We start from the raw sequence: 26,076 nt of genomic DNA on the forward strand, positions 1-26,076 counted from the left end.
GGATGCCACTTCCGAGCAGAGCCGTTACGGTGGCTCAGTAGTTATGGCACACTCCGCTGCTGGCCCGAAAGGCGCGGGTTCGATTCCGGCCGCGGTGGTCGAACTTCGATGGAGGCGAAATTTTGAAGCCCCGTGTACTGTGCGGTGTCAGTGCATTTTAATAACCCCAAGTGGTCGAAATTTCTGGAGCCCCTCACCACGGCGTTCGTCATAACTCGAGTCGCTTTGGGACGTTAAACCCCAATAAAGGAAACCATAAACCATTACTCAGATGCAGTAGCGGCACAAAAGCGCTGCGCACACGCTGTTAAGTACTTATCAAATGTACCTCGGCCGCAAAAGTTTAAGGATACAGGCACTCCGCAATAAATGTTTTCTGGCATTACCTTTCATCGCAGCTGCCTTGCACTTATACCGTCGTATGAGGCATGCAGGTCCCCCATACTCGTTGCCGCTTCACGCGTTTTATTGTGTGGCAGGGCTGAAATTTTTTTTTTTTTCATCTGCACAGCTGTGTCCCTTGAACTTTCCACCCCTATACTGTAAGATGGGAGATACTAGGCAGAAAAAATGGCAATAAAGTTTGCGAGGTCGTGACATCGAGGTTATTCACTGCAGGTACACTTTGTGCAGAGAGAAAGTTTGCCTTGTGACGCCTGATAGTCGCTACCACCTGTGTTCGGGAGGTGTAACCATGCGCGGAAATGCAACAGCTGCTTGAACAGTGAGCGGAGGGTGAATTCTATGCGCCATCAGTTTTGCCAGAAGCGTACCTGGCTGGCTTTCTGCGGTTCTGAAGCCTCACTGCTTAAAGTTGAAGCGATAAAATTAAGGCTGCTCTGTCACTCGTTTTCACTGTACTCTGTACTTTAAGTGCTTCTTATGAGGACGACTGAAAGAGGTTGCAGTGCTAGCTCATAATGCAAGACCGTAGGAACCTCTGTAATTTATCGTCGACCAAATTCTTCTAGATTGCTCAGAACTGAAACTCCTTTTATTATCCACTGGCAGGATGCTCAAGTAATCGAGTGACCAGATAAAAAAAAACGCGAGAGGCAGCTACAGTACAGAAAAATGTGTCCAAAGATAGCGCCAGTTTTTAGGGGACAAAATATTAGGTTTCTTTAAAAGATGAGTGATGAAATGAAAAGAGAAAGGCAGGAGTGTGAATCTTAAAAAGGCTAAAATCATTCTTCCCTGCAAATGCCTCGACGTTCTCAACATCAGTAACACCTATAACTTCGCAAACGACGCCAGGACACCATGCCCTCTGCAAACAACCTGGACACTGCCGATTGTGCCATCTTCGGAGTGCTGACAGCCTTGGGATACCTGGTGGGCCTGTATTTTTCCTTCGTTCGTCGTCGTCGTCAGGTACGTTCGAATATGTGAGCACAAATCTAATAACTCACATGCAATTTTCACGTTGAAGAATTGCGAAATGTTAATGAATAGTTTGCGGAGTATTTCTGCTTTAGTCAAAATATGCAAAACATGCAAGTAAATAGACTGATTTTGTCATAGTACTGATTTCATAACATAAACCTCGGAGCCATTCGCACTGCGCTATAGAAAGACAAACTGCTGCCAGCACAAAAAGGAAAAGAGATCAGTTAAATACATGCACCAAAGTAAAAACTGGAGTCACGCATTGTGGGACTGCTGGTGGGGTTAACGTATTACTACGAAAAAAGGTCTTGGATGCATCTGTTCAACAGTGAACTTTTAATGGCCGCTTGCGCTCATATAGCATGATATACATTGAAATCTGCATATTCTCATAGGAAAAATAAACGCAACCTGAATTGTCACGAGCTAAGAATACCTTTTATTTACGGCTGCGTTCAGAATTTCACGGAGGCGCGTTAAGGTCCTCGATATCAATTCATTCTTGATAAAAGCGTGCAGTAAACGACGAAGACAAAGGTGAGAAAAAGACACGAACAAGTGCTTGTCTCTCTTTTCTCGTCGTCGTTTTCTGTGCGCTTTGTGTCTAGGTTTTGCGCTTCTCATGAACGCACCCCACGACCTTACGCATTCTTAAATGCTCAGCCCTGAACGCCCGATTAAGAAGCAACCTCTATAGGCACCATCATTCCTTGTTTTTTGTTTTTTCTTTTCGTCGGCATTCCTTCTTCACCGTCAGTACCTTAGTTCTATTTTCTCGACATTTCACATTCTGAGTTCAAAACCCGAGGTCACAATCTTCACCTCTAAAAGAAAACCTTGTGCCAAAGAGCCGACACGTTGCTTTATTCACAAAATGAAGGAGAAAACTACGATCTTGCGAAAGTTTATTGCCTCACGAAAGGAGAACTCTTTGAGTTTGTTTATTAATTTAGTGTGCCCATGAACAGCAACAGCCTCACACACAGCCTTAACAGCAACAACACACGTGTAAACACCCACCAAACACAAAAGTAAGGAAAGCTTGAATGCATTTGAGCGGAATCTAAAATTTGAACACTGCAACCACCACTGGGGTTAGCTTAACTATCAAGTAGCAACTGTGTACGTGCTATCGGGTTAGTACAATGTTCTCACCGGAAAGACATCGTGTGGTCGGGGCAGCGTTGTGGCACATTAAGGCTGATTGATTCTAGGATGCGAAAGCGATCAGTATAAGGTCATGTAAGGTCGTGCAAGCATTTGCAAAAGAAGTTTACGTAACTTTTTCCTCTTTAGATCCTAAATCTGGGAGGTTGCACTTTCTGAGCGTTCTATTATAGCCGTGGTAACTAACACTCGTTGCCTAAGTACTTATCATAACATGCGCGAATAAAGTGATGTCGTACCTTTGCCATTCAGGATTTAAGTAGAGGGCAAATGCAAGCTCAAAGAGCAGCGGAAAATTTGAGGTTAGAGCGCACAAGCGAGCAATATAGCGCTATCAAATAATGATGTTAACTGAATCCACATGTGGTCCTTGCAATAATACCTCATATAGAAGAAGCAGAATTGTTGGTGCAATTACCAGGGTCATGAAATTTCAATATTTTTATCTCCTCTGGTCACTATCCGCATTTTATAGATGTTTTAAATTCGAAGAAACAACTTTGCCGTACCTCTACCATTGCAATGAAGTCTCAAGCAACAGTGCACGTAAACAGCAAAATCGCAAGTGCGCTTCTCTTTTTGAAGCTATCACCACAAATGGTGAAGTAGAAATTAATAAGGACATGTTTCGTATTCAAAAGCTACAAGAGTCGTCGAGGTTGGATTAAAAACTGGGACATTGAAGAGCACCACTTTTCCTGGATACAAATATCTTGCAGCACGACATTTGTGTATCAGAAACAGGCATGATCAGCTTAATATTGTCTGCATATTGAAACATATTCGCTCTCTCGATTACCATGCACATGTTGTTAACAAAAAGTTTAAACATGAGTGGAGCAAGTTCAAAGCGTAGCGGGACACCATGTACTGAAGGCCATTTTTAAGAGCGCGCACTAGAATGTTAAACTAGTTTCTTCGTTCACGGAGAGAACTTTAACTGAAATGCTCAAAAAAGATCGCTAATCCTTAAGACTACCAATCTCATTAATTTTTAACTAGTGAATGACTAACATAAACGCTTTGGAAAGATCGAACTATTCCCTGTCTTTATTTTAAATGTTTGCATCTAGAGGAGCATTCAGGTAAAAAAAAAAAAGACACGAGGTTACATTGACCACATATTCCTTTCTAAAAGCCCTCTTTAACACTGGAAAGGTGATACCTTGCCAGGGCTATATAGGGGACTTGCACTGGAACTACCGGTGATACATTAGTTTCGTGCAATTATCAGCAGTTACCGCACAGTAACTTGTATTTCACAGCAGCTTCTACGATACATACGATTTCAGCAGCGCGAACACCGTTAGGAAAAGACAGTAGGGACAGGACAGAGCGCTGAAGGGCCCTTTGAACAAGAAATGAGATTGAATAACACAATCTGGCGGGCTAGTTGGTGGGAATCCATACGATTTCAGCAGCGCGAAACCTAACCGTGTTCGCGCTGCTGAAATCGTATGGATTCCCACCAACTAGCCCGTCAGATTGTGTTATTCAGCTTCTACGAGCAAGGAAGACTAGTTGATAGCGAACATCGAAAATAAGGTTTGCAACGAATTCTTCGATAAAATAAAATCTTACGTTTACGAATAACGACCTGTAGTTTGAATTGGTACATGCTGAAATGAACGGTGACGCAACTACAACGGAACAAGAAAAGGACAACACATGCGCACGAGTTTTCCTTTTCTTGTGTCGTGGTCATTGCGCCGACGTTAATTTCTTGCGCTTACGTGTACCGTTCTACTTAAACTGAAGCCCTGCACGTGAAAATCTGTCACTTGAAAACTAACCAGGCATTTATTCTCGGTAAGAGAACCATGACGGTCGACGTACCGGATATTTCGATGGCAAAATGTCTCCTCAGGTTTTCTGATCATAGAGGTGCTCTTAATACGCGTTCAATGTACAATCTCGAGATAGCAGGTCATTCGTGGATTAAAGGGCAAAATGGTTTGCACCGAGGGTAAGAAAAGCGAAACACTGATAGATATTAAATCACCCATCACCCTCCGGCAAGAACTGTCGATCCCGATTAAGATGCGATATAGACATCGGCCATCGAACACGGCCTGGTTTCTTTTGTCTATCCCAAATCTTATACTAGAGTGAGCCACAAAAAAAAATGATGATCTCAGGTTAGGTCTACACTTTGTCTCTTTGGCTCGGCTGTTTATTGTTTAGGTTTCTATTGGAAGCTCGCTGCCCTGTCACAGTAGAGGAGGGAGTGGATGGCAGTGACGCACTGCCTTCTCCACCCGGCTATGTCCACCATCTCCTTTGCCTTCGAACATCCTGTTATCGCATGTTGTCGCCTAGGAATGAGAAGTAAAAAAAAAATGGAAATTATTCATTCGCTTTTCAGGACTAGCACGTTGCACGGACGTTCAACGGCATTTAGTAAATATAATGAACGAATTTTATAGCTACTTTTAAACCGTCTATTCTCTCCTTAATATTTACAGTGAGCAAGGAAACGGCATGCTCGCATCCGCCTTCGTGGAAGCATGAGACCCAAAGAGGTATATATAAAAGAAGATGAAAAAGTTCCGGTCATGATCGAACTTCGGTGCTCCCGGCCACAAAAATATTGATTGAAAGTTCATCTTTGTGGCAACGCGAATTTCAGCTACAGCTGGGGTGGTGCTAAATGGCTAATGCCACGCTGAGCATAAGGAACTCTCGATAGGAACGTTACAGGGTAGAAGGGTAAATTTCTCTCACGCGCGCATGCGTACGTCACACGCGGTCACGCGTTCACTTAATGATCCATATGAGGCGGACGTCCAGCGGGACGAACGTACTGAGGGGAAGGGTTTCGAGGAAACGGTCGATAGGAGAGAAGAGAAAGATGAAGACGGCGGTAAGAGTCATGTGCCATGAAGCCTGAGGACATCATTATCACCATCATTCGGGTATCTATTTAAACGAGGTGGCTGATTTATTGGCACGGTCAGCTCTCACTGCCTCTGTAATCTATCCCGTACCTCACCTCATTCTGTTGGAGACCTCCCGTCTCCAGCGGTTCCAACATATGTCAGCCAGCTTGGGTGATCCGTCGCTGAATACCGCGGATTTCCAACATTTAAAGTTCCCATGGAATGTCCGATCATGTAAGTCAAGGCTGTGTGAAGTGTCCATGACGCGTTTGCGATGCAGAATTCCCAACCTCAACTTGTATTTATGCAGATGCGGGTTCGCTACGCACCATTGCACCATATGCGGAGAAGTTGAAACAGTAGACCATTTTCTCCTCTCTTGTCGGCGGTTCGCATTTCAGAGAAAACAGTATTTGGAGGTTCCGCTTTCGAGGTTCGGACTCCCTCGGTATCTACTTCTGCTCTCGTTTGGTGCGAGCGCGACGGGATTTCTCGTGAAGCACTATTTGCGGCTACCTTAAATGATTACATTATTGGAACTGGTCGCTTTTCCTGCTAACTCCGTGTAAAATTCCACCGCATGTCCAAAAAGCGTATTTCATTTTACTCCTGGTATGTATAATTTGTTTAATCTATTTTAAAAAATTCACCAATTAATATATTTCATAATTTCAGTCATTGTACTATTATACTTAGTTTTTTTTCGCGCATATACGGCACGCTCTATTAACCGCCCCACTACGAACGTCCTCCCGGCTTAGTCACGGTAACCCGATAGCACGCATCAGTGGCCACACGTCAGCTTACAACAACTCATTTTTCCCCAACGCAATAGCACTATGGAATTCACTGCCTAACGACATCGCTGCATGCACTGATCACAAAACATTCCGCGAGAAAATAAAAATTCACCTCACATAAATCTTGATCACTTCTGCGCTCTTTGTAGCGAGTATTGCTTGACATATCTTTATTACATGATGTATCACCTGCTAGGAAACCCTGATATGACTGCAACCCCTTTTATGTTTATTTGTATGTTTGTTCTTTTTATTGTTATGCATGTTCCCATCATCGCCATTGTAAACCAATATGCCCCCCTTATGTAATGCCTTCGGGCCTTTAAGGGATCAATAAATGAAATGAAAAATATACCTCGTTGGCATTCACCACCTTACCTTGGCCAATCACCTCGCGTGGGTATGTGCTATATTTAATGTAGAGAAGAAGGCGGTAAGAGGAAGACAGTGCGGACGACATCGACATGATTTTGCCGAACGTCATTAATACAGACCTCACTGAAAGACTGTTGTTATTCCAGCACAAACAACGTAATATACCAACCCATCCAACTATGATGACCACTAGCGGCCCTCATTAATCGAAGACTCCGCATCTTCTAGATAATGTGGCACCGATCTGGCTCTGCATTTATTCAAGATCGAACTGCTGTGCTCGCTCACATCAACAGGTCGCTACCGGCGAGGCCAGCAGCGCGTCCGAAGCCCTGCTAGAGACCTTCCTGGGAAGCCGCACCCTTCCGGCCGGTGCCCTCAGCATATCTGTCTTGGCTTCGCTCGCTAACGGCATAGCTGTGGTGGGCTACGTCGGGCACCACTACGGCTACGGCTTCCACATGGTCTGGGTGCTGGTCATGAGTCCCATTGCCATGGCGGTGATGTGCACCTCTCTGGTGCCACTGCTGTACAGACTGCGTGTCACGTCTATCTTTGAGGTAAAACTTATATGGGGAGCGGTTAAAGGGAAACTGCATAGGTTTTAGAAATCAGCAAGCTTAAGAAGGTGGAAAGTGTGAAACCTGCAGGTAAAGCATGCGAAGTCTTTTTGGGATAGGACTTGAAATAGTGAAGTAATCGCCGATTAAAATTCGGATGTCCTTCAAGCTTCTCTGCAGCGCACAACGCCAAGTGGGGGGAAAGGGGGGGGGGTGCATGATGACGCCATGGAAGGTATCGGTACATTCCCAACGCACAAACACCTGCGTTGAAGGAAAAAAACCAACGCCACCGAAGACGAACCCTGCCGAGAGTTGTTTGGCAGCGTCTAACAGGTCAGGGCAGGGTGTGGGTGACGACAGCGGTAATTTGAAATCACACCTTCCCTGACGTCACGCTTAGTTTTTCTGCACTTCTCCGGCGCATTGAGGAGAAGTGCAAGATTCATTCGTCGATTACGTCACTATTTTAAATGCTAGTGCAAAACCACTTGGCATGCTTTACCTACAGCCTGTATAGATTTGAATCCTCGAATATCGCAAAATTCTAAAAAATGTGCTGAAGTTGCCCTTTAAGGTGTCCACCGTGATATGTGAGAGAGATAATGCGCCATATCCTTTCCTCAAAATCCAATTTACCAAGTTTAACATATGCGATTTGGAACGTACCCAGAAGAGGCATTCGATGGAAAAGTGAAACATTATGAAAGCAGTACATTTATAGCTGTTAAGCTTCTGCTGTTGGAATTGAATGTTCCATGCAGGCGCGAGTGGCTTACACAAGAACTACACGCGGGCGTTATTTCAATGTCTTCTTCAAAGCGCAATTTTTGCAGAAATATATCTTTTGTCTCCGCGGCCTGGGCGAATTTTGGTTCAACTACTAAGTTTTTATGAAGACTGTACAGCTACCTTCATTTGAGTGATTCGAATGAGTAATTACTCCTTTCTATCAAATTCTCCTCCACCTTACGTCATTGCCCTAAATATTAGACTAACAGCGTTCCGACTTCAGGTCACTTATAAGTTCGGCATCCCTAAATCATCGGCTAGCTGTCCTGGTTAGTAAGAAAGGCGGTGTAAGGTCCGTTGCTCTATCTCCGAACCAGGACGAATATTTCTTCGACTACCAAGTTCGTCTGAAAACTCTAAAGTTTTGCTTCGTATCAGTAAGGTGGCGCTTGGGTGAACGCTAATGAGACATTACTTTCTTATTCCAGGCGCCATATTGTTATGTGTTCAAGACAAATGGGTGTTTTTGGTGAATAAGTGGTAGGCGTACTACTGTCAAATTTTTCGCTGATTTTAGTACTACGATTTGCAAGAGTGTAACAGGTTTAAATATGTTCGCCACGAAGTGCTCTGGAATTGACCGTAGAGTTAAATTATTTTTTTCGTAGAAAATCTTGCAAGAGGGCATGACACTAACGCAGTTTTTTTTCTGCCCTTTAGCTAAAAATCCTTGTATTACGAAAAGCATTGCATCGAACCTGACCAGTACTCTTATGTTTATTCGTAACCATTCTAAACTCTCATTTCTTGGTGTTCTTTTCCGAATGATTGCAGAAGCTACTACGCAACTCGTCGCTTTGATTGCGTAAGCATGCAGCCCAGAACAGTTTTGCTCAGCGCACACATTTAAGCTTAATCACGAAAATGAGACAAACAGTAGGTGGCCGCTTATTAGCGCAACATAAATGCTCCGCTATTTCTAAATTGTCCGTAGTCTTTTTTCGCTGTTTATGTCGATCTCTTATCTTCCTTTTTTGCATGAATAAAATTAACTAAGTTCCAGGGTGCGAAGCATTTAGACACAGACCTCATGAACCAGCATCTTTATTGCCTTAGTTCAGTGTTTCAGTGTTGTTGTCCTGTAACCAACTTTATTTTATCTTCCAAGTTCCTGCGCATGCGATTCGACAACAAGGTGGGCATCACGGCGTGTGTCATCTACTTCGTGCTCAGCGTAAGCAAATCGCTCACAGACCTGTGTAATGAAGTTTGGCTGTTAATTCATCCACCGGAATGTGAAGAAATGTGAGCTGCAAGGAAACAGCCGGCTCTGAAATCTTTGTACAAATTTCACCATCAACTGTACGCATCCGCGAAACCTCTTCGCTAGAAGCTTAATAAACAGCTACAGTGCAACTTGCACGGACAAAAAAAAAAAACACATCGAACCGCGCAAGCGAATCGACAGGGCACACACTAGCATATATCCCGTCAGTTTTCTTTTTCTCGGTTCTTTGTGTTTTTGCGCTAGTTACAATGTCATAACTCTACACAACACCAACTAGCTCAACGCTCCTCCTCTAAGAAACAGTGACTGCCGCGAACTACTGATGCCGTTTATTACAGGAGTTCGATGGAAGCGAAATTTTAGAGGCCCGTGTACTGTGCGATGTCAGTGCATCTTTAAGTACCCCTGAAGGTCGAAATTTCCGGAGCCGTTCACTACGGCGCCCCTCATAGTCTGAGTCCCTTTCATAAACCACAATCCACAATTACACTGAGACCAACATACTTGTTTCAAACATTACACACCATGTGCTCCGGCCACGGAAAAATTGGGACGAAAAGAAATTTTTGCCGGATATTTTAACGAAAACTTAGCCACTTTTGGTTCAGCTGGAAAAAAGAATATCGACTGCTTTAAGGGCTACTCTTGGGTACTTTTATGTAGCGCTCTTTTTCTGACAATTTAAAGACAATGACTTTTATACTACGAAACTGAGGAGTGCACTGCGCGAATACCACCCAAAAGCACTTGAGCGGAAACGTACGAAGGAACAGAGCGGGGTCGTGCACATGTCCGACGCGGTTGCATGAACCTGACGTTAGCGCCGCCGCACCTGTGACCGATGCTTATAGAGATAAGAGGAAAGCGTAATAAATGCTGCTCGAAGTGGTGGTAGCGATCTGTGCACCGTATCCAGTGAATTGATATTTCGCCGCAGAAGACAATATCTTTAGTAAGAAAATGTAACATGGGTCGTTTTAGATCCTGAGAAATCGGCGTTCTAAAAATTTTCAGGCAATCTTAAGCTTCCATTTGTACGGTACGACCAATAACTCTAAGCGTGTTACCTGCTTTGTTCTCCGTAACCTCTGCACTGAAATCTTTTACTGCATGTGGATGTGACTTGTAACGCCTGCGCAATGTATGATATATTATATTAGGCGAAAAGTTGATATATTATGCTCTAAAACAGTGTTTTTAGTCATTGTATCAAGTGCGAAATGAGTTCACATCGTTAAATGCTCATACAGACCATATGCCCAACGATGGCGGACTCTTAAAATTTCTAACTTCTGCCAATATGTAATGCAGAAATCTGCTGAAAGCGTTTATATGCTCTGTGCGTAACTACGGAACTCATTCTTAATTTGTTTCCCTGCAGCAAACCCTCGGCGCTGTGGGAATATACACCGCTGCGATAGGAATTTCAACAAGTACGTGTCTACACACAATCACTGCATTGCATATTTTTTATACTAGAAACATACTCTTTTATCTAGATATAAGAAGACAATTAGAAATAAAATTTCATGCATCCTTTAAAGGAATCTTCCTGCGACTACTTAATACTTAGAGAAATTGAGGAGCTGCAAAAATTATAAACATAAGGTCTGTAAATGAAGTAATAAGACAAAGACAGCTCCCACACCGTTTTATGGCAACACTGAGGCCGTTGCCGGCATCTCTTTGCCGGCATCCTGGGGTGAATGACCCACGCACCTTCAGATTAAGTAGGAAGCTCGCGACATTAACCGGTGGTCTTTTAGTGCACTTTCCACAAAGTCGTCGCCTTTTGTGCGTTCTGATAATGAGCGAGCACAGTTACGAGGAACGCTGTGCGATCAAGTTTTGTTCCAAACATGAAGACAGTGATACTGAAACTTTTGAGAAACCTGAAATGACGTACGAAGGGGCTGCTTTGTCAAGAGACCAAGTATTTATAATGTTCAAAGAATTTTCATAAGGAGGAGAATCTGTTGAAGATGACCCGCGGTCAGGAAGGTCGTCAACGGCAAGGAGTGACAAAAACAGAGAACGCATCAGAAGCCCCCTGCAACATGACCGTCATTTAACGGCAAGATTGATTGCAGATGAGCTTGATCCGCACAGCCATTCATCACGTTTGTAAAGCGCAATTAAGAATGAGGAAAAATTGCGCAAAAATTCTCCCCAGAAGCCTCACTTATCAGCGGAAAGACAATGGAGCAAAAAGAGAAAGGAAGTGTGCTGTGAGCTGGAGTGGATTTAAAATTATCAAGAGTTCTTACATGCGACAGTATGTATCATCCAGCGAAGGGCACAACGAGCAATTCAGACTTTAGTAAAAGTCGATATTTGGTGCCGGTCAAGTGCAGGCTTCTATGTTGACTTGTTTCTTTTCTTTTCAGTGTTTTCCGTGCCTCTGATGTACTCGAATATCGCCATTGGTCTGGCGGGTACCATCTATGCGGCACTGGTAAACTTGTGGTTGTTTTTTCCTGCTGCTTTTCAACACGCAGTTTTATTGAAGCTACACTTCTAAAATTAGCAGTACTCGGTTAAATGTAAAAGGCGCTGCCAACTAAGTGACGATGTAGAATGCTTAATTGGTGCCACAGTTTTGAGTTAAATTATCTTGAGATTTAGGGAGAGATTATGGTCTGAGGGTCAACTTTGGATTTACTGTGCGCATTCTCTTGAAACTTTCACTGGAGATGTATGATTCTCATTGGAGTATAAGCGTAGTTTCATGATTTGGTATGGAGTGACAAAAATAAAGATATTCGTGTCTGCAAAAATTCGGTGATATGTTCATATACGTTCATATAGCGCTTTTACAGGATAAGAAGAAGAGATAGTTATATACGACTGCTATCTTTGAAATGAAATCACTTAGAAACAATTATAGAAACAATTGTTTTTTTAGAGCACTCCTGTTAAAAAAAAATTAGACTTCTTTTTCAAATAAAAGCTTAACATAGCATGAAAGCTCCAATATCTTGTTCCTAAGTAAATATTGACGGGCACAACACAGTCAAAGTAAACTTGGTGACGCAGTATGAAAGCGGAAGTTCTCTTAAACGCGGCATTTGACCCAAAATAGTGGACTGAGAACATTTAATGCAAGAGTTTCAACAACCTTAATATTCCTTCATAGGCTTTTCTTCTCAACAAATGCCCGAGCTTTATATATGCGACATTGTTCGATGCAACGCTGCTCTGTAGGAATTTCTTGCAGTTTTTCCTGAGATTTTCTCACTTTTGAACATTGAACCGACTTTGTTGCTGCTAGAAAACACTGGTAATTGAGCAAAACTTTAAAGACAATTTCTGTAGACACTAGTAAAACCATGCTGTAATGATGAATAGCGGCTTGAAATTTTTCAGTCCTCACGTTATGAGCTTTCGTTGGTCACAACTTAAGTTCCTTTTTTTCCTGCTGACCGTGGCTCACCAAGCTAGGATTTTGGCGCCCTTTTGCCGTGTTAAAAGGCAGTCTGAACCGACGGTCTGAACAGGTCAGGAAGGGCAAAAAAAAGTCAACCTGACTTTTTGGTCAGTGCGCTAGAAATTGAAATATACTTTTTCGGCTTCTGCACACACCACTATAAGAAAAAAACCCTCGTTTTCTACATTTCTATTGAGAAGATTATAAACAATCCTGAAAGTTCTTTTTTTTGTTGTCAATGAGCTTTTTGCGAGCAAAATAGAGAAATTATTTACGATAATGGTTGCTTGGCCCGCACTCGCCCTAAACAACACTAATAAATTGTTTCACTGTGTATAGGAATTATTGTATGCTCGTGCCAAGGACTGTTTTTAAGGGGAAATTTCGATTTTCAATAACTATAAAAAGAGCCCATGTTTAACTAATGGTACAATAATGATGCCTTTAGAAGTCTTTAGATAATATCGTACACACTGTCCACATAACAAAGCTGAATTTAAATTCGAAAGAAAGTTAAGATTTGAGCATTGGCATGATATACCAACTCTAATCTGCATTAATGCTGAAAAAGTTTTGTTACTGATGTTATTATTATGTTGGAATTACTAGTGACGTGTAAAATATGGCTATATACGATCAACGAACGACAGGCATTCTGTCGTTCTCGATCCCATGTTCTGAAGAGAGCAGAGCGCTCCGGATTTAAAGGGAATTCATTTTCTAAGCTTTGCTGTTTTAAAAGGGATTTGAGGCGCCAAAACTTTGCTCTTGGCAAATATTTTGTCCAACAATAATACGGTACCCCACCTTGCAGGAGAATAAAAATTCTTGAACATGCACAGAGGTTAGTCAAACCTAAAGAAGAATCTCATTCTCTATCAATATTCATGTATTATCTGCTTAAGAACCCCATTAACCAATTTTTATCCTTGCACAGAGGTTAGTCAGATCTAATGAAGCATCTCATTCTTATTCATCATTCACGTACTCTCGTCTCACGAACACCATTAACCAATCTTTATTCTTGCACAGAAGCCAGTCAGATCTAATGAAGCATCTTATTCTCATTCACCATTCATGTATTCTCTGCTTAAGAACACCGTTAACCAATGTCTATTCTTGCAGAGAGGTTAGTCAAATCTATTGAAGCATCACATTCTCATTCAAAATCCATATACTCTGCTCAGGAACACCATTAACCAATCTTTATTCTTGCACAGAGGTTAATAAAACGTAATAAGCATCTCATTCCCATACACCCTTCATGCACTCTCTGCGCACGAACACCATTAACCAATATTAGAATAAACTTTTACTTGATTGAACTATTACTAGCGCAAGCGTAGAGACTTTGTCTTGCATCACTGCTTAGCCTTGAGCAAAAATAATTTTTTTTAGAAAAAGACCTTCGCTGCTTATGTTTTTTGATGATGAGAGACACATTGTGACTCGATGTAATTTAAAGGTTTATCCTCAGCACTAGTTCACGAGTGTTTAGGTTAAATGAAAATAATGCGTAAACTCCATACTGACGTTCTAGTCACTTACACCCTTATATTATATCGTTTCTGTCCCCTAAAAGGGAGGCCTGCGCTGCGTTGTTTGGGCCGACTGTGTTCAAGCGTTCGTCATGCTGGCGTCGCCTTTGACGATCATCGGGAAAATCTTCTACGACAGCACTTATGCGAGTCCACCGCTGAGGTCCATGAGTGATTATAACGTCACAGAGTTCGCATTAAGGTGAGAAAGTATTGCTCACTGCTTCTACTTCTTAGCCAAATGAGCATGCCTGGGTCTGTCTCGTCGGAACAAGCGAGTGACTTTGAACTAGATCTAACAGGTATAAAAGCTAGAAAGTTACTTAACTTTCTCGGGCGTCTCAGTGCGCGTGACGTTTGACTGCGCGGCGTCAGGTTACTTGTTTTATAGAATTTGTGGGAGCCGCATCTGACTGGAGGCGAAGTTTCAAAGCGGGCGTGAGCTGTTTGATAAGCATTGGTTGGGAATGCTTATGAATATTCATGCAACGTGGCATTACTGGACACAATACCGAAAGTATCAAAAATGCATTTTTAGGGCCAATGTAATGTTTTTTGACCCTGTGCTTCCTTGACATTTGTGCTGTAGTAGTTACGTATAAAGGATAGGTAAGGGAATGTTATATTTTTCAGTGAGCATGTTTTTGTAGGATGGAGTGCTAAACGTTTGTAAGTATAGCTTCTTTCTTCGTTTTGTTAAACAAAAACTACCAAGCAAACTTTGCGGGCGTCAAGTTTGCGATAATTTGCTTAAGGAATGAAATCTCCAAACTATTAAAAATAATAGTGCACAATAATAGTAGCGCCTTTCTTGCAATACGTTTTCCAACACTGCCTTTGCTGACAGAACAAATGTGGACATATCGAGTGACGAGAATGTCTGGTCTTGCCTGGTAGCAGCGCTGCCTTTCATCATGGTACGGATGGGATTCGACCAGATGGCGGTACAGCGATTCATGGCGGCCAGGTCATTGAGAGATGCCAGAAGGTACACATTACTGCTTTTGTTTCCCTCGCACTTAAGCTAGTTATAGCGAAAACGTGGCTAGTGCAGTATGACTACAGTACATCCCCTCCTTGTGTGTTTCTCCAGGATCGTGGTCGGTGGCGTCATGTCCATCGTGGTATTCTTTTGCTTGGTTTCAATTTCGGGTGCTGCCATGATATACTGGTATAGGGACTGTGACCCTCTGCTGCACGGCGATGTGAAGACCTACGACCAGGTGACTACCACATCTTGATCGCTGCATATGCTTTTGACTCAGAGAAGCGTAAGGGGAATAATAATGGAAGGCTGTGGGTGGCAGTGTTTGACAGGCACAGAGTGAGAGACGATACTCAAGGTTACAATATGTAAAGTTTGACAATAACCACGAAAAATGAATTATTCCATTCCCTCGCCTCCCGCCCCTCCACCCCCCTTTCCCCTAGGACCGCCACTGTACTGACTATTGTGTTGTCTGTGACATCATTTTGTTAACAAGGTTCCATGAACACTCAAAACAATTAAGCCGTCGTTGGGGATGTGATACAACCTAGTTCTCGATCACAAGAACGAACTCACATAGGGACAGCCCCTCGACGACACAGATTCAGTAGCAACAAAGAAGAGTTCAGCCATGCGTATAGCAAAACAAAAATTGATGCTTCTCGTTCGTATTTGATACGTAACTGCGGACGGTTGTGAAAGTCGTGGTGCGTTTCAAGAACTGGCACTGTGTCTTCTTTTATTTCATGCATGAACGCGATCATCCCAAGAAATCGCGCTGCAGACCTGTCTTTGTTTCCCGCATGCGCTAAGCAGCTGCGAAATTTGGACTTTTCTTCCAGATAGTACCATACTTCATGAGGGAGAGTCTCTCTGATATCACAATGTTGAGGGGACTATTTCTTGCTGGACTTCTTGGCGCTTCCACGAGGTGAGCAGAGATTTTTACACTACACTTAGACCTATACCTCTACTACACAATGCACCGCAACGATACACGTCACTGCCTCAACTGATGAAGCAGGCATGGTAGAGCAATATGCGCTCTGTTTTACTTGAGAATCATTACTACAGTAATTATTCGTTGTTTTGCTTATTTTATGTGACGAGCGCGCGTCACACATCGACGCGCATATCACGTGACCTCTGCACGCTCACTGCTCCCATCCATACGCTGGGAAAGGAGCACGTGACACACGCACCGCTGAGTGACGCGCTCGTGGGCGTGGCTAGTTTTCTTTCTGGTTGCAGGGGCTCCCTTTAGTCCGTGGTCGGCTCCCAATTTCCTAAAGTTGCAGCGGCAATGAGAAGGACATCTTTTAAATTCTAAAAACAGATAAGGATGCTACTTACGGTGGGGTGAAAGCATCTCAATAAACAAGAAGTCTAACAGCCTAACAGTGCGCAGCTGAGAAAAAAATAACGACGGTCCATTGTTGACACACTCAATGTGCAATGAGTAACATAACTGTAAGTTTCCTTGAAAGCCGCTGCTTTCATCGCTGTAGCTCTCCCAGCTCCTAAAGGTTTTTCTCCACCAATTGCAGTATCGTTGCAGAAACGATATGATTCACGGCGTCAGAAAATTCAAAAACAACATTTTGTTTTGGGTTTTATAACCTCCTGGCTCTGCCGGTGCATTGTACGCTCTCACTTTTTGAAATGACCAACATTACCTGGCCGCATAAACAAGATACGATTCACACAAGGTCAATCAATCAAATCTTTATTTCAGTTTGTACACGCAAACTGGGGATGATGAGAAAAAATCAGTGAATGATACACCGCTTGACGGGCCTCACCATCCTTACAAGTCAGCAGTTGGCACGAGGCAGAAAGAGAAAAAAAAAGAACACTGTTGAAAAGTGGATACAAGTGCGCTTATGAAGAACTATGTATTATAGGAAACAGATATCTAGCAATTGGCAGTAATAATTATAATAAAAGACAGTGAGGTTATTACACAGAGTGGCATAGTACACCCAGACGCTTCGCATCACTGTAGCACAGATTGCTGAATAAAGCTTTTCCAGATGGGAGACAAAGACAAAATATTCACTTGGTCACTGAATGAGGTATTGAGCAACTTTGGCACAATATACCTTAACATACAGAATCCGTAGTGAGTTCTGCATTTTGGTAGTACAAACCTACATTGCAATCGGATGTCGTACGATGATTGGCGATATGTCATTGGCACAATCTGAGAAATAAATGAAATAAATGAATCACCCTTTTTCACGACTGTTTTGTAAAAACATGCAAATCTGTAGTCAAATAGTTTGTTGACAGGTATAATATTATAATGTAGGTAAATGTGTCTAGTAGGTGAATCATATGACCCATTGACGATTGCACGAAGCATTTTTTTTTTTGCAATGTTTGCAGTTTTAGGACGTTAGATGCCGTTGTGTTGCCCCAGACAAGGAAACAATAGCTTAGGTGGGAATAGAAAAATGCATAATACAAAGTAATTTTAGTTTTGGTAGGTAAAGTATGCCGGTTACGCAACGTAATTCCGACGATTCTAGAAAGTGTTGATACAATGTTATTAACATGTGCATCCCATGTCATCGTACTGCTAAATGTTAAACCCAATGATTTAAAGGTGTCCACATATTCGATCACACTGCCACTGAGGTATAGCGAGGGGCGGTGAAATAGTTGTTTCCTTTTAGGAAGGAACAGTACTGCTTTAGTTTTCTCTTTATTTATCTTTAGTGAGTTAACTGATGACCATGCGGCAAGTGATAATAGCGTACGGTTTGCGGTATCTACTAAGCGGTGTACATCATTGGAAGCAAAGAATAGGCTGGTGTCGTCTGCATATATAATATATTTTGCATGGTTGCTAATGTTAGGAATATCATTTATATATATATTGAACAGTAGTGGCCCCAAGATGCTACCCTGAGGGACCCCATTCGAAATTCTTAGAATCTGTGAAGAAGAATGATTAATCGCCACATATTGAGACCGGGAACTCAAATAAGATTTAATTAGGCTGAGAGCATGCCCGCGTATGCCGTAGTGCTCTAGTTTTGCATAAAGAACATCGTGATTCAAGCAGTCGAAGGCTTTGCTGAAGTCAACAAACATACCAAGGGTTAAAAGCTGTGACTCAAAAGTTTTTAATATATATTCTTTTTGAACCAGTAGTGCATGCTCCGTAGACCTATTTTCTCTAAATCCATATTGGCAGTCAGTTATTACGGAATGTTTAGACAGGAAATGTTGAAGACGGATGAGAATTAGCTGTTCTAAGCCCTTAGAAAAATACGGAAGTATAGACACTGGTCTATAGTTCCCCAATTTGTTTGCATCGCCTTTTTTATATATCACGGCTACCCTGGCTAGCTGCATGTCAGAAGGGAATTGAGCGGTCATGAGTGCGGTATTATATATATAGGTTAGACATGGCGTAATTATGTCAAGAATATATTTAACTGGTCGGCTCTGTATACTGTGTGTATCAAGACTACACGTATCTTTTAACTTTCTGCATATTGTAAAAACTTCAGCTTCGTCCGTTGGCCCGAAGAATAGAGATGCTTTTAACTTGCCGCCTAAAAAATTGAAGATGCCAGCATTAAATTGGCTAGTACCTACTTCGGAGAAGAATTTATTAAATGTGTTTGCGAGGTGTGATCCAGAAGTTTCTGTACCATCGATTATTAAACTTGTTATCTTCCTGCCGTGTGGTTTCTATTTAAGAGCAAGTTTAAGCGCCTCCATTTTTCTTTGGGGTTGCTAGGGAGCTGGTTATCAAATAAGTTGTTATAGTAAGCGACCTTAGCTATCCTAATTTCTTTATTTAAACGATTGCGCAATGATTTATACCTGGCTAATACGTCCGCGTCCCTAGTTTTGGCGTCCGCGTCCCTAGGTCTGCAGAGGGGGTCGCCGTTATTGAGTACGCGCACTAAATCTGATCGTTTGCCGACAACACTAGTTTGCTCTGCACAGTGGTATTCTGTTTAGAGCATTTAGGCGCACGTGGAAGTGTAGTCCGTTCGTGACTGGCAAGAACGCCATTTCCTGTCACCGACGTGGGAGCATGGCATCAGATGCTGATGATTCGGTGCACACCATTTGAACCAACGCCGCCTGAACTTTGCAACGTTTTATCCTATTTTTTCTCTTCTTGATTTGAATCCTCAGCACCGTGTCGTCAGTAGTCAACTCTAACGCGGCGACCTTTTACGTCGACATCCTGGCACCCTACGTCAAGATGAGCGAGCAGAGAGCTGTCCTCGTGGTGCGGCTTCTAGGTACGGTGCCTCTTCGCTATAAATCAACCGCTGTTGCACAGTGTTCTGGAACACATGCGACCTCTATGCGCAGGCGCGGAAAGGTTGACCCATGAGTGATATTTCATGCAGAGGCTGCAGCTCATATTCCAGTTTAGTCTCCAGGGCATAACTGCAGGATTTCTAGCTGGCGTATTCTTTATTTGCGTTTCATTCTGCTTTCAGACCATAAGGAAACGTTGAGTATCTATTACTTATCATTGCGAGTTGTTTGGGATTTTTAATATATCTCTGACATAGCCTCGTGCGAGGGTGCAGCGTGTGATTATCACGAAATTCTTAGATAGATGCAGTAATGAATCAATAAACAAATAAATATGTATTCAATAATGAATCTTACCATATGATATATGTACTTTAACTTTCTGAAAAATCTGTTTTCGAAGAGCGTACAGAACGTGTGCGACTAACCAGGAAGAGAGCTTGTTTATTTTGATCCGAGTAATGATTTCTAGACCGGAAAGTTCAGACTTGGAAGTTCAGTAGGAGCTGTTCGGAATGCAAGAGCTGCTGCAAGATCAATGAAATCCCGGAACAGCGGAACAGACCGCCAATTTTAGATACAGGTGATATATTTTCATCATCATCTCGACCCGAGGAACGCTTTCTACACTATAATTTCTTTCGTTGGTTACTGGAAGTTCAGTATGTCTTATACGTCTTTCTCTCCCCTTGAGCTTTTTTACGCCCAGCGATGTTCGCTTTCATTTCCTTACTGGCGCTCATTAGCGGCCCACTTCGATTCACTGCTAATTATTCAGTTTTGTGGTAAAAACAGTGAACTTTAGCCTCAAAACAACCTTCATGGCACTGACACTGTGCTTCGTAGTTCTTTGGTGAAGGAAAACTCATTCTGTTAATCTGAAATGAAGTAAAAATACCCTTTCAGCGACTGCCAGCGGTGCCACAATGACTCTTTTCGCAGTCGCGGTACCATTTCTTGGTACTGCTACGAGGGTGAGTCCGGTTTTATTACTGCTTTATTACAGCTTACTTTAGAGAATTCTTTAATCGTGTGCAACTCAACGTCACTCAATCTTTTACACTGCGCACTAATCTCGTTCTCGCACAGCTGTTCCTCTCCCTATATTCCTCTGCTTCAGGCCCATTCGTCGGACTCGTCCTTCTCGCCATATCTTCGCCTTGGGTGAACGCAAAGGTATGTGTACCTAGTCAGGCCTTGCCTGCCCGGACGAACAGTCGTGAAGATTTTGGTAGCTTTAACAATTGAAATGGCCTAGCCTTGCCGCCGCAACTGTATTCATGTTTTAAAGGATAGAAAACCGAAGATAAGATAAAAAGGTGCTGCAAACCAAGAGTAATATCCAGTTGGAGCTTTTGCGTAGCAAGAACAAGACAGATGGAGGTCACAAATAAATGAAGCCAACCTACAAACGTGGTGGCCACTGGTGGTTTATTAAACTTATTTGTCTGGAGCTCCGGCACGCACTTTCACCTCAATAACAGCAACTTATTGAAATCTTACGAAGAAAATGCACATAATAGTTGTATGTTGGTACTTGGTACTACTTTCCCATATAAAAAAGCACAGAGGATAACGAAGATATATTTTTTATTTATCTAATTTAATACACATCGTTTGCAAAGAAAACCGCTCGGCAAACATCCAAGGCTAGTATAGGCCCATTTCACAAACATTCTTACTGCGCCAACACTACATGAAACTGCATTTCACAAGATAGATGAACACAAAAATGGCATAATGCGGTTCAGTTATATGGAAAAACCTCTGACCAACAAGACCCGGTATAGAAGAAAAATGAGCACTTAAACCCTCAAGTTCTGAAAACACGAAAGTTTAGTTGAAATTATGAAGTTTTCAGGTTTTCTTTTATCTCGAGGGGCACTGTAATTCAAACTTTCTCATTAGGATAGTGAATTAAGCGTGGTACGCAGGCATTACCAATTTCAGGCCAACTGAAATTAATTTTCCTTACATTTCTACTATTCTCCTTAGTCAATACAAAGGCAACCGTTCGGCCGCTCTTAATTTAATGAAGGAAAAAAAACAGCGACCTATAAAATGAAAAACTATCACGGCGATGCGTTGGGCTATTGATGTCAAAGTGTAAATGAACAGGATCTAATGAACTCAGGCGGGACATCGCACTATACCCCGCTGTGGGTATGTGCATTAAGCCTGAGAACATCATCATCATCATCGCACACCTGCTATTGCACAAACGCAAGCGTATACACAGCAAGCGAGAAATTCTTCAAGCTTTGAAGAAGCAGCCTTCACACGCAAGGAACTGAAGGTTCACATGCTGGTGTGACGGCAGTGTTTCAAGATGGCGCTGGAAGTTTGCCTCTAAGCTGCCGCACTGGCATCGCAGGGCGCCGCGTGGGCCAGCTTGCCGGTTTGTGGACTTCAGCTGTGGCACGCCGTAGGTAGAATCGTGTCCCGCGTACCGGCTCCACCAGTGCTACACGGAACACTGAACCGTTGCCCACCACTCGCCAACGGAACTGACATTGACTCCAACCCTGCGATGCTATTGCAGGCTTCACTGTCCAGCAGGTTCGTCATGGTAGTTCATTCCCTTGATTAGTTGGCATGGTCCGTATTTATTGTCTCAAGCTCATGTATGGCTTATGAAGCGAATTTTACGGTGGACGCTATAAGAACTGTCTACCAGCTGTTGTTCTGGGTTGCGAAATTATGATACCAGGGATAGAAAACACGCTATGTACTCTTAATAAGAGGCGCATGAGGCCGGAGGAAGAAGAAGCAAGAGCAGGAATTCAAGGCCAGATCTGTCTTCTTGTTTCCTCTCCGTTCATATCTCATTATTTTTCACGAAGCAGTCCAACCCGCCATTATTGAGTAATTCGTTTTTGTTTCCACTGCTTCACGTGCTCTCCACATGAGCTGCACAGAACATCCTCAGTCACATCGAGAGGTTGGATTTCCGTGACCCATGTCCATGACCCAGCAAACCAATTAAGAATTGAGTAGCGACCTCATCACAGCTTAATGTGTGATCTTTGCTGGGTGTTAGAATCAGCCTCGGGATGTAATGTGGTTGTGACGTCACGATCTTCTTCATCAGTCCTGATTTTCTAGACATTAGGGCAACTACGCCGGCTTCTACGCGAGGGGTTTCTTACCACTATGACGTTAAAAGCACATGTAAATATGAACTGCCCATTTGACCTCAAGTACGCCATATGTCAGTCTGTTAGGGATTACGGCGGCGATTTATAGATTGGCAGTAAGGAGTCTGTACCTACCCGAAGTGAGTTACTGAGAATAAAAGTTCTGCGTAGTGTTCTAAAGCTATTCTTTTGAGGTCTACCTTTGTTGTTGTGCAATTTTCACATGCACCACTAATGTGCGAAAAACGCTTCTTATACTAATCATTTTCCACCGGAAAACGTTAATGCGGCAACCTGGGGAGATATGAAGGCATTGTTTTTTATATGTGACCATGTGAGTGCCATAATTCCCGGTAGTACTGTGTATCGCCCATGAGATTCGGAGGATTCTGAAGGAATGAATTAATTACCGCTTGAAATGGTTCTTTTGCAGCGTTGACGTGTTCCCACTGTATCACCTGTCGTTCTTCTGGAGCTCTTTCTTTGGTTCCCTGCTAACCATAATTCTTGGCACTGCTTTGAGCCTTGCAACAGGCGAGTATTAGGATGACTGCTACAGAGTTCTTAGTGATATTACGTCGCAGTATCAAACGAGCCTGTTTAATTTGATGTACTTAGCAGGCGCGGTCTAACGATAAGCATCGAATTTTGCTCTCTATTGTCGAGAGATGTGAAATGTGAGAAAATGGATCTGCGTCAAGCCGTTCTCACTGCTTTTTGTCCTGTCTCTTCCCCTGAAAAAAAAAGGAAATAAAAGGATGGGATTGAATTTAATAAGGACGAAGTAAGTACAGTCGTGTCCACACTTGTCTAAAATGCTTGAACCAAGCGCAGTTTTCTGGCTTCACAAAAATCGCCGCTGTATGGCGTTCGCGATACAGCTGCTAAAGACACCAACAGTTATACATGATCCGCGGGTATGTGCGTGCATGATAAAGTCAGATTGCAAGTCCTGGGCCACTCGTAAACGATACAAATGTACTCCGCAGCGCAACGTTCGAGTGCTCTGAACAGGCGTGTGGACGTTACTACGCGTGGTGTATACGTCTGAAGTGCCAAGTTTAAAAAGGACTTACATAGCAGTTCAGTATTAATGTTTGCCATGCATGTAGTCTTGACCCGAGCTCAGGTTGCGTCATGGGTAAAGCATACTGAGGATAGTACTTGAGGCTGCTTCTTTGCTAAGACACGTGTGCATGTAAAATGGTTCTTGTAAGGCAGAGCATACTAAAGACTAATAGACGCGTTCCGGTTTCTAAGCGTTCATCCGTCTTCGACTAGTCTTTTCATATACCGCTTGCTAAAAGGAAAAGAAAGCTAGCATTTATGCCAAGGCGCTTTATAGGAAGAACGCGCAATGCTTTGGGCACTGTTTTTTGAGCTGCGTACAATTTATGTCAACTCTAATTAATTAAAATAATATACTGACCTAATTAGCGGCTTATTTACTAATTCGACGTATGTAGCCTCACGTCGTTTGTATGAACACATCTTTCTACAACAGGAAAGAGTTTGGTTTATGGTTTTATGAGAGTTTAACGTCCCATAGGGACTTAGGCTATGAGGGACGCCGTTGTGATGGGTCCAGATAAGTTCCAGCATCGGGCTTTTCTTAACGTACGCTGACATCGCACCATCGCACCTTACACGGGCCTCTGGCATTTCTCTTCTATCCAAATGTGAACACCACGGCCGGAGTCGAACCCGCGTCTTCTGTGCGGGTTCGACTGAGCGACTGAGCCATCGCTGAGACTCATGAAGAATCCTAATATTCATGTCATACCATACAATTTTTTGCTTAAGTAACAACACTCAAATTTGTTGTGCATGAACTCAGTTTCTGTCGTTCACACACAAAGAAAGGAATTAGTTTTCTGTAAGAACAGGTTTAGTGACTGCAAGTTTCATAATTTAAAGGAGGCGCCCGGCAATCGAGGAAGAATCTACGCCTCACCAGTCCTGCGTTTCTGAACCTGTGGAGGCGCTTCAGACGTCTGCGTCATCTACTGGAGGTGAATACAGTTGACAAAAGAGAAAATTGGCTCGAATACTTTGAGAAAATGAGTTAAAACATCCTTGAAACCCTTAAGTGAGTCGAAAAGTACAATTATCAAACATCGCAGGACCGAAGTGAGAAGGGCTATTACAGAGAAACAACAAGATTCTGATGCGACTCGCGACTTGGAGTAAAATGTATTTGCACTAGCGTCACAAATTCTCTGCTGTCCTAAGGTGTAAGCACTCGAGGGAAGGTGTACCGTTAAGCCTTACATGAATGGATATTCCTCATAGATAGCGAGGGAGTGCAACTATATAAGTATAGTAAACACCACATATGCGGACGATTTGAAATCAAGGACAAGAATGGTCTCAGACCATTTGACAGAAACATTGAAGTTAAGAATGGTAGACTGCCGATAATCCTTATAAAGTCGTATAACTTCTATTCAGGCAATTAGCTGAAAACGGTAGGGAATTGACGGGCTGGTGGAAAAATAGATACGATGAAACCAAGGAAAGCATGGTGGGATGTTTTGTTCTTTATTTGTTAAGTTGATCAGTGGGAAGTCAGTAATGGAAACATTTTTACTTGAAGGATGTTTACAAAGGAGAATAAACCGAAGACATAGTGCAAGTTGCACCCGAACACGTGACCTAAACATGTCTCGTGTGCTTCTCTGCTAACTCAGCTTCAAACGCGGCTTTTCAGTGTTCTGCTCTCGAGAGCATTTATGTTGCGTACAAGCTAAGCTGGTTAACCTCCCTGAATTTTCTTTCTTCGGCTACTCCATCTCTAACCTTCAGCGTTCGTCAGTGGCGCTCTTGTCTATCCCATCGGATCTCACTTGCGTGCGGTTCCTTTTTCATCTACCTTGAAATATTTCAGGTAAAGAAATGGTAATGAAAGATAAAGAAATTACAAACATTCCACTACTATTTCCTTGGTTTCAGGATGGTTGGCTTTGTTCATTCTATTCAGCCGGTACTTAACTTACAGGCTGAAAATTTGTAGAGTAAAAAAATGGCTTCAATCTGATTCACTTGATTGGAGCTAGGTTTTGAAAGCAAAACGTTAGCAAATGTCATGAAACAAAAAGAGAGCGGCGTATATCATGGAAGAAACTATCATTAATATCCCAGTAAAAGTTCAGAAGAAAGGAACTTGTACATGAAATGCGGCGAACTGATTACCGCTCGTCTATTAGTGCAACTGTTTGCATAAAAAAAAGAGACACGTAGGCTTGGCGCTGTGAAGTCGATTGAGCAGATTGCATCATGAAACATTCTTCCTTCTTTTTTTTTTTTAGTGTCTTCAATGTTCTTTTTTGCTTTCATTGACACAGCCTGACGTTACAACAGCGTCATACATCAAAGCATCGACTGCCACGGAAGAAGAGAATGACGACGAGCACGTTGTTTTCGACACCAGATTCTCTTCGAAAGGCGAAAATCATCATCATCGTGCTGCCTTTGTTGAAAAGAGACTTGAACATGGCACCTAG

General features: G+C 42.7%; 1 protein-coding gene across 1 annotated transcript; it reads left to right on the forward strand.

Moving 5' to 3' along the window:
- The first annotated feature begins 1,263 nt into the window (after positions 1-1,263).
- On the forward strand, positions 1,264-26,076 carry LOC149348370 (putative sodium-dependent multivitamin transporter). Its single transcript, XM_089541733.1, has 16 exons — positions 1,264-1,374; positions 6,907-7,170; positions 9,071-9,136; positions 10,572-10,623; positions 11,578-11,645; positions 14,200-14,357; positions 15,003-15,143; positions 15,249-15,378; positions 15,986-16,074; positions 19,305-19,414; positions 20,343-20,410; positions 20,526-20,612; positions 21,811-21,995; positions 23,007-23,107; positions 24,491-24,585; positions 25,918-26,076. Exons 1-16 carry the CDS (start codon positions 1,264-1,266, stop codon positions 26,074-26,076), a joined length of 1,884 nt encoding a protein of 627 aa, XP_089397859.1.

This window comes from Amblyomma mixtum, chromosome 4 (assembly GCF_055824585.1).
Source record: "Amblyomma mixtum isolate Tamu chromosome 4, ASM5582458v1, whole genome shotgun sequence".
Lineage (NCBI taxonomy): Eukaryota > Metazoa > Arthropoda > Arachnida > Ixodida > Ixodidae > Amblyomma > Amblyomma mixtum.

Bases quoted from the DNA above. Each gene is read 5' to 3' on its own strand.
- LOC149348370 (XM_089541733.1), top strand. From the start codon at position 1,264: ATGCCCTCTGCAAACAACCTGGACACTGCCGATTGTGCCATCTTCGGA. The intron at 7,171-9,070 runs GTAAAACTTATA...TTATCTTCCAAG, and splicing joins GTGTCACGTCTATCTTTGAG to TTCCTGCGCATGCGATTCGA. The intron at 16,075-19,304 runs GTGAGCAGAGAT...TTGAATCCTCAG, and splicing joins CTTCTTGGCGCTTCCACGAG to CACCGTGTCGTCAGTAGTCA.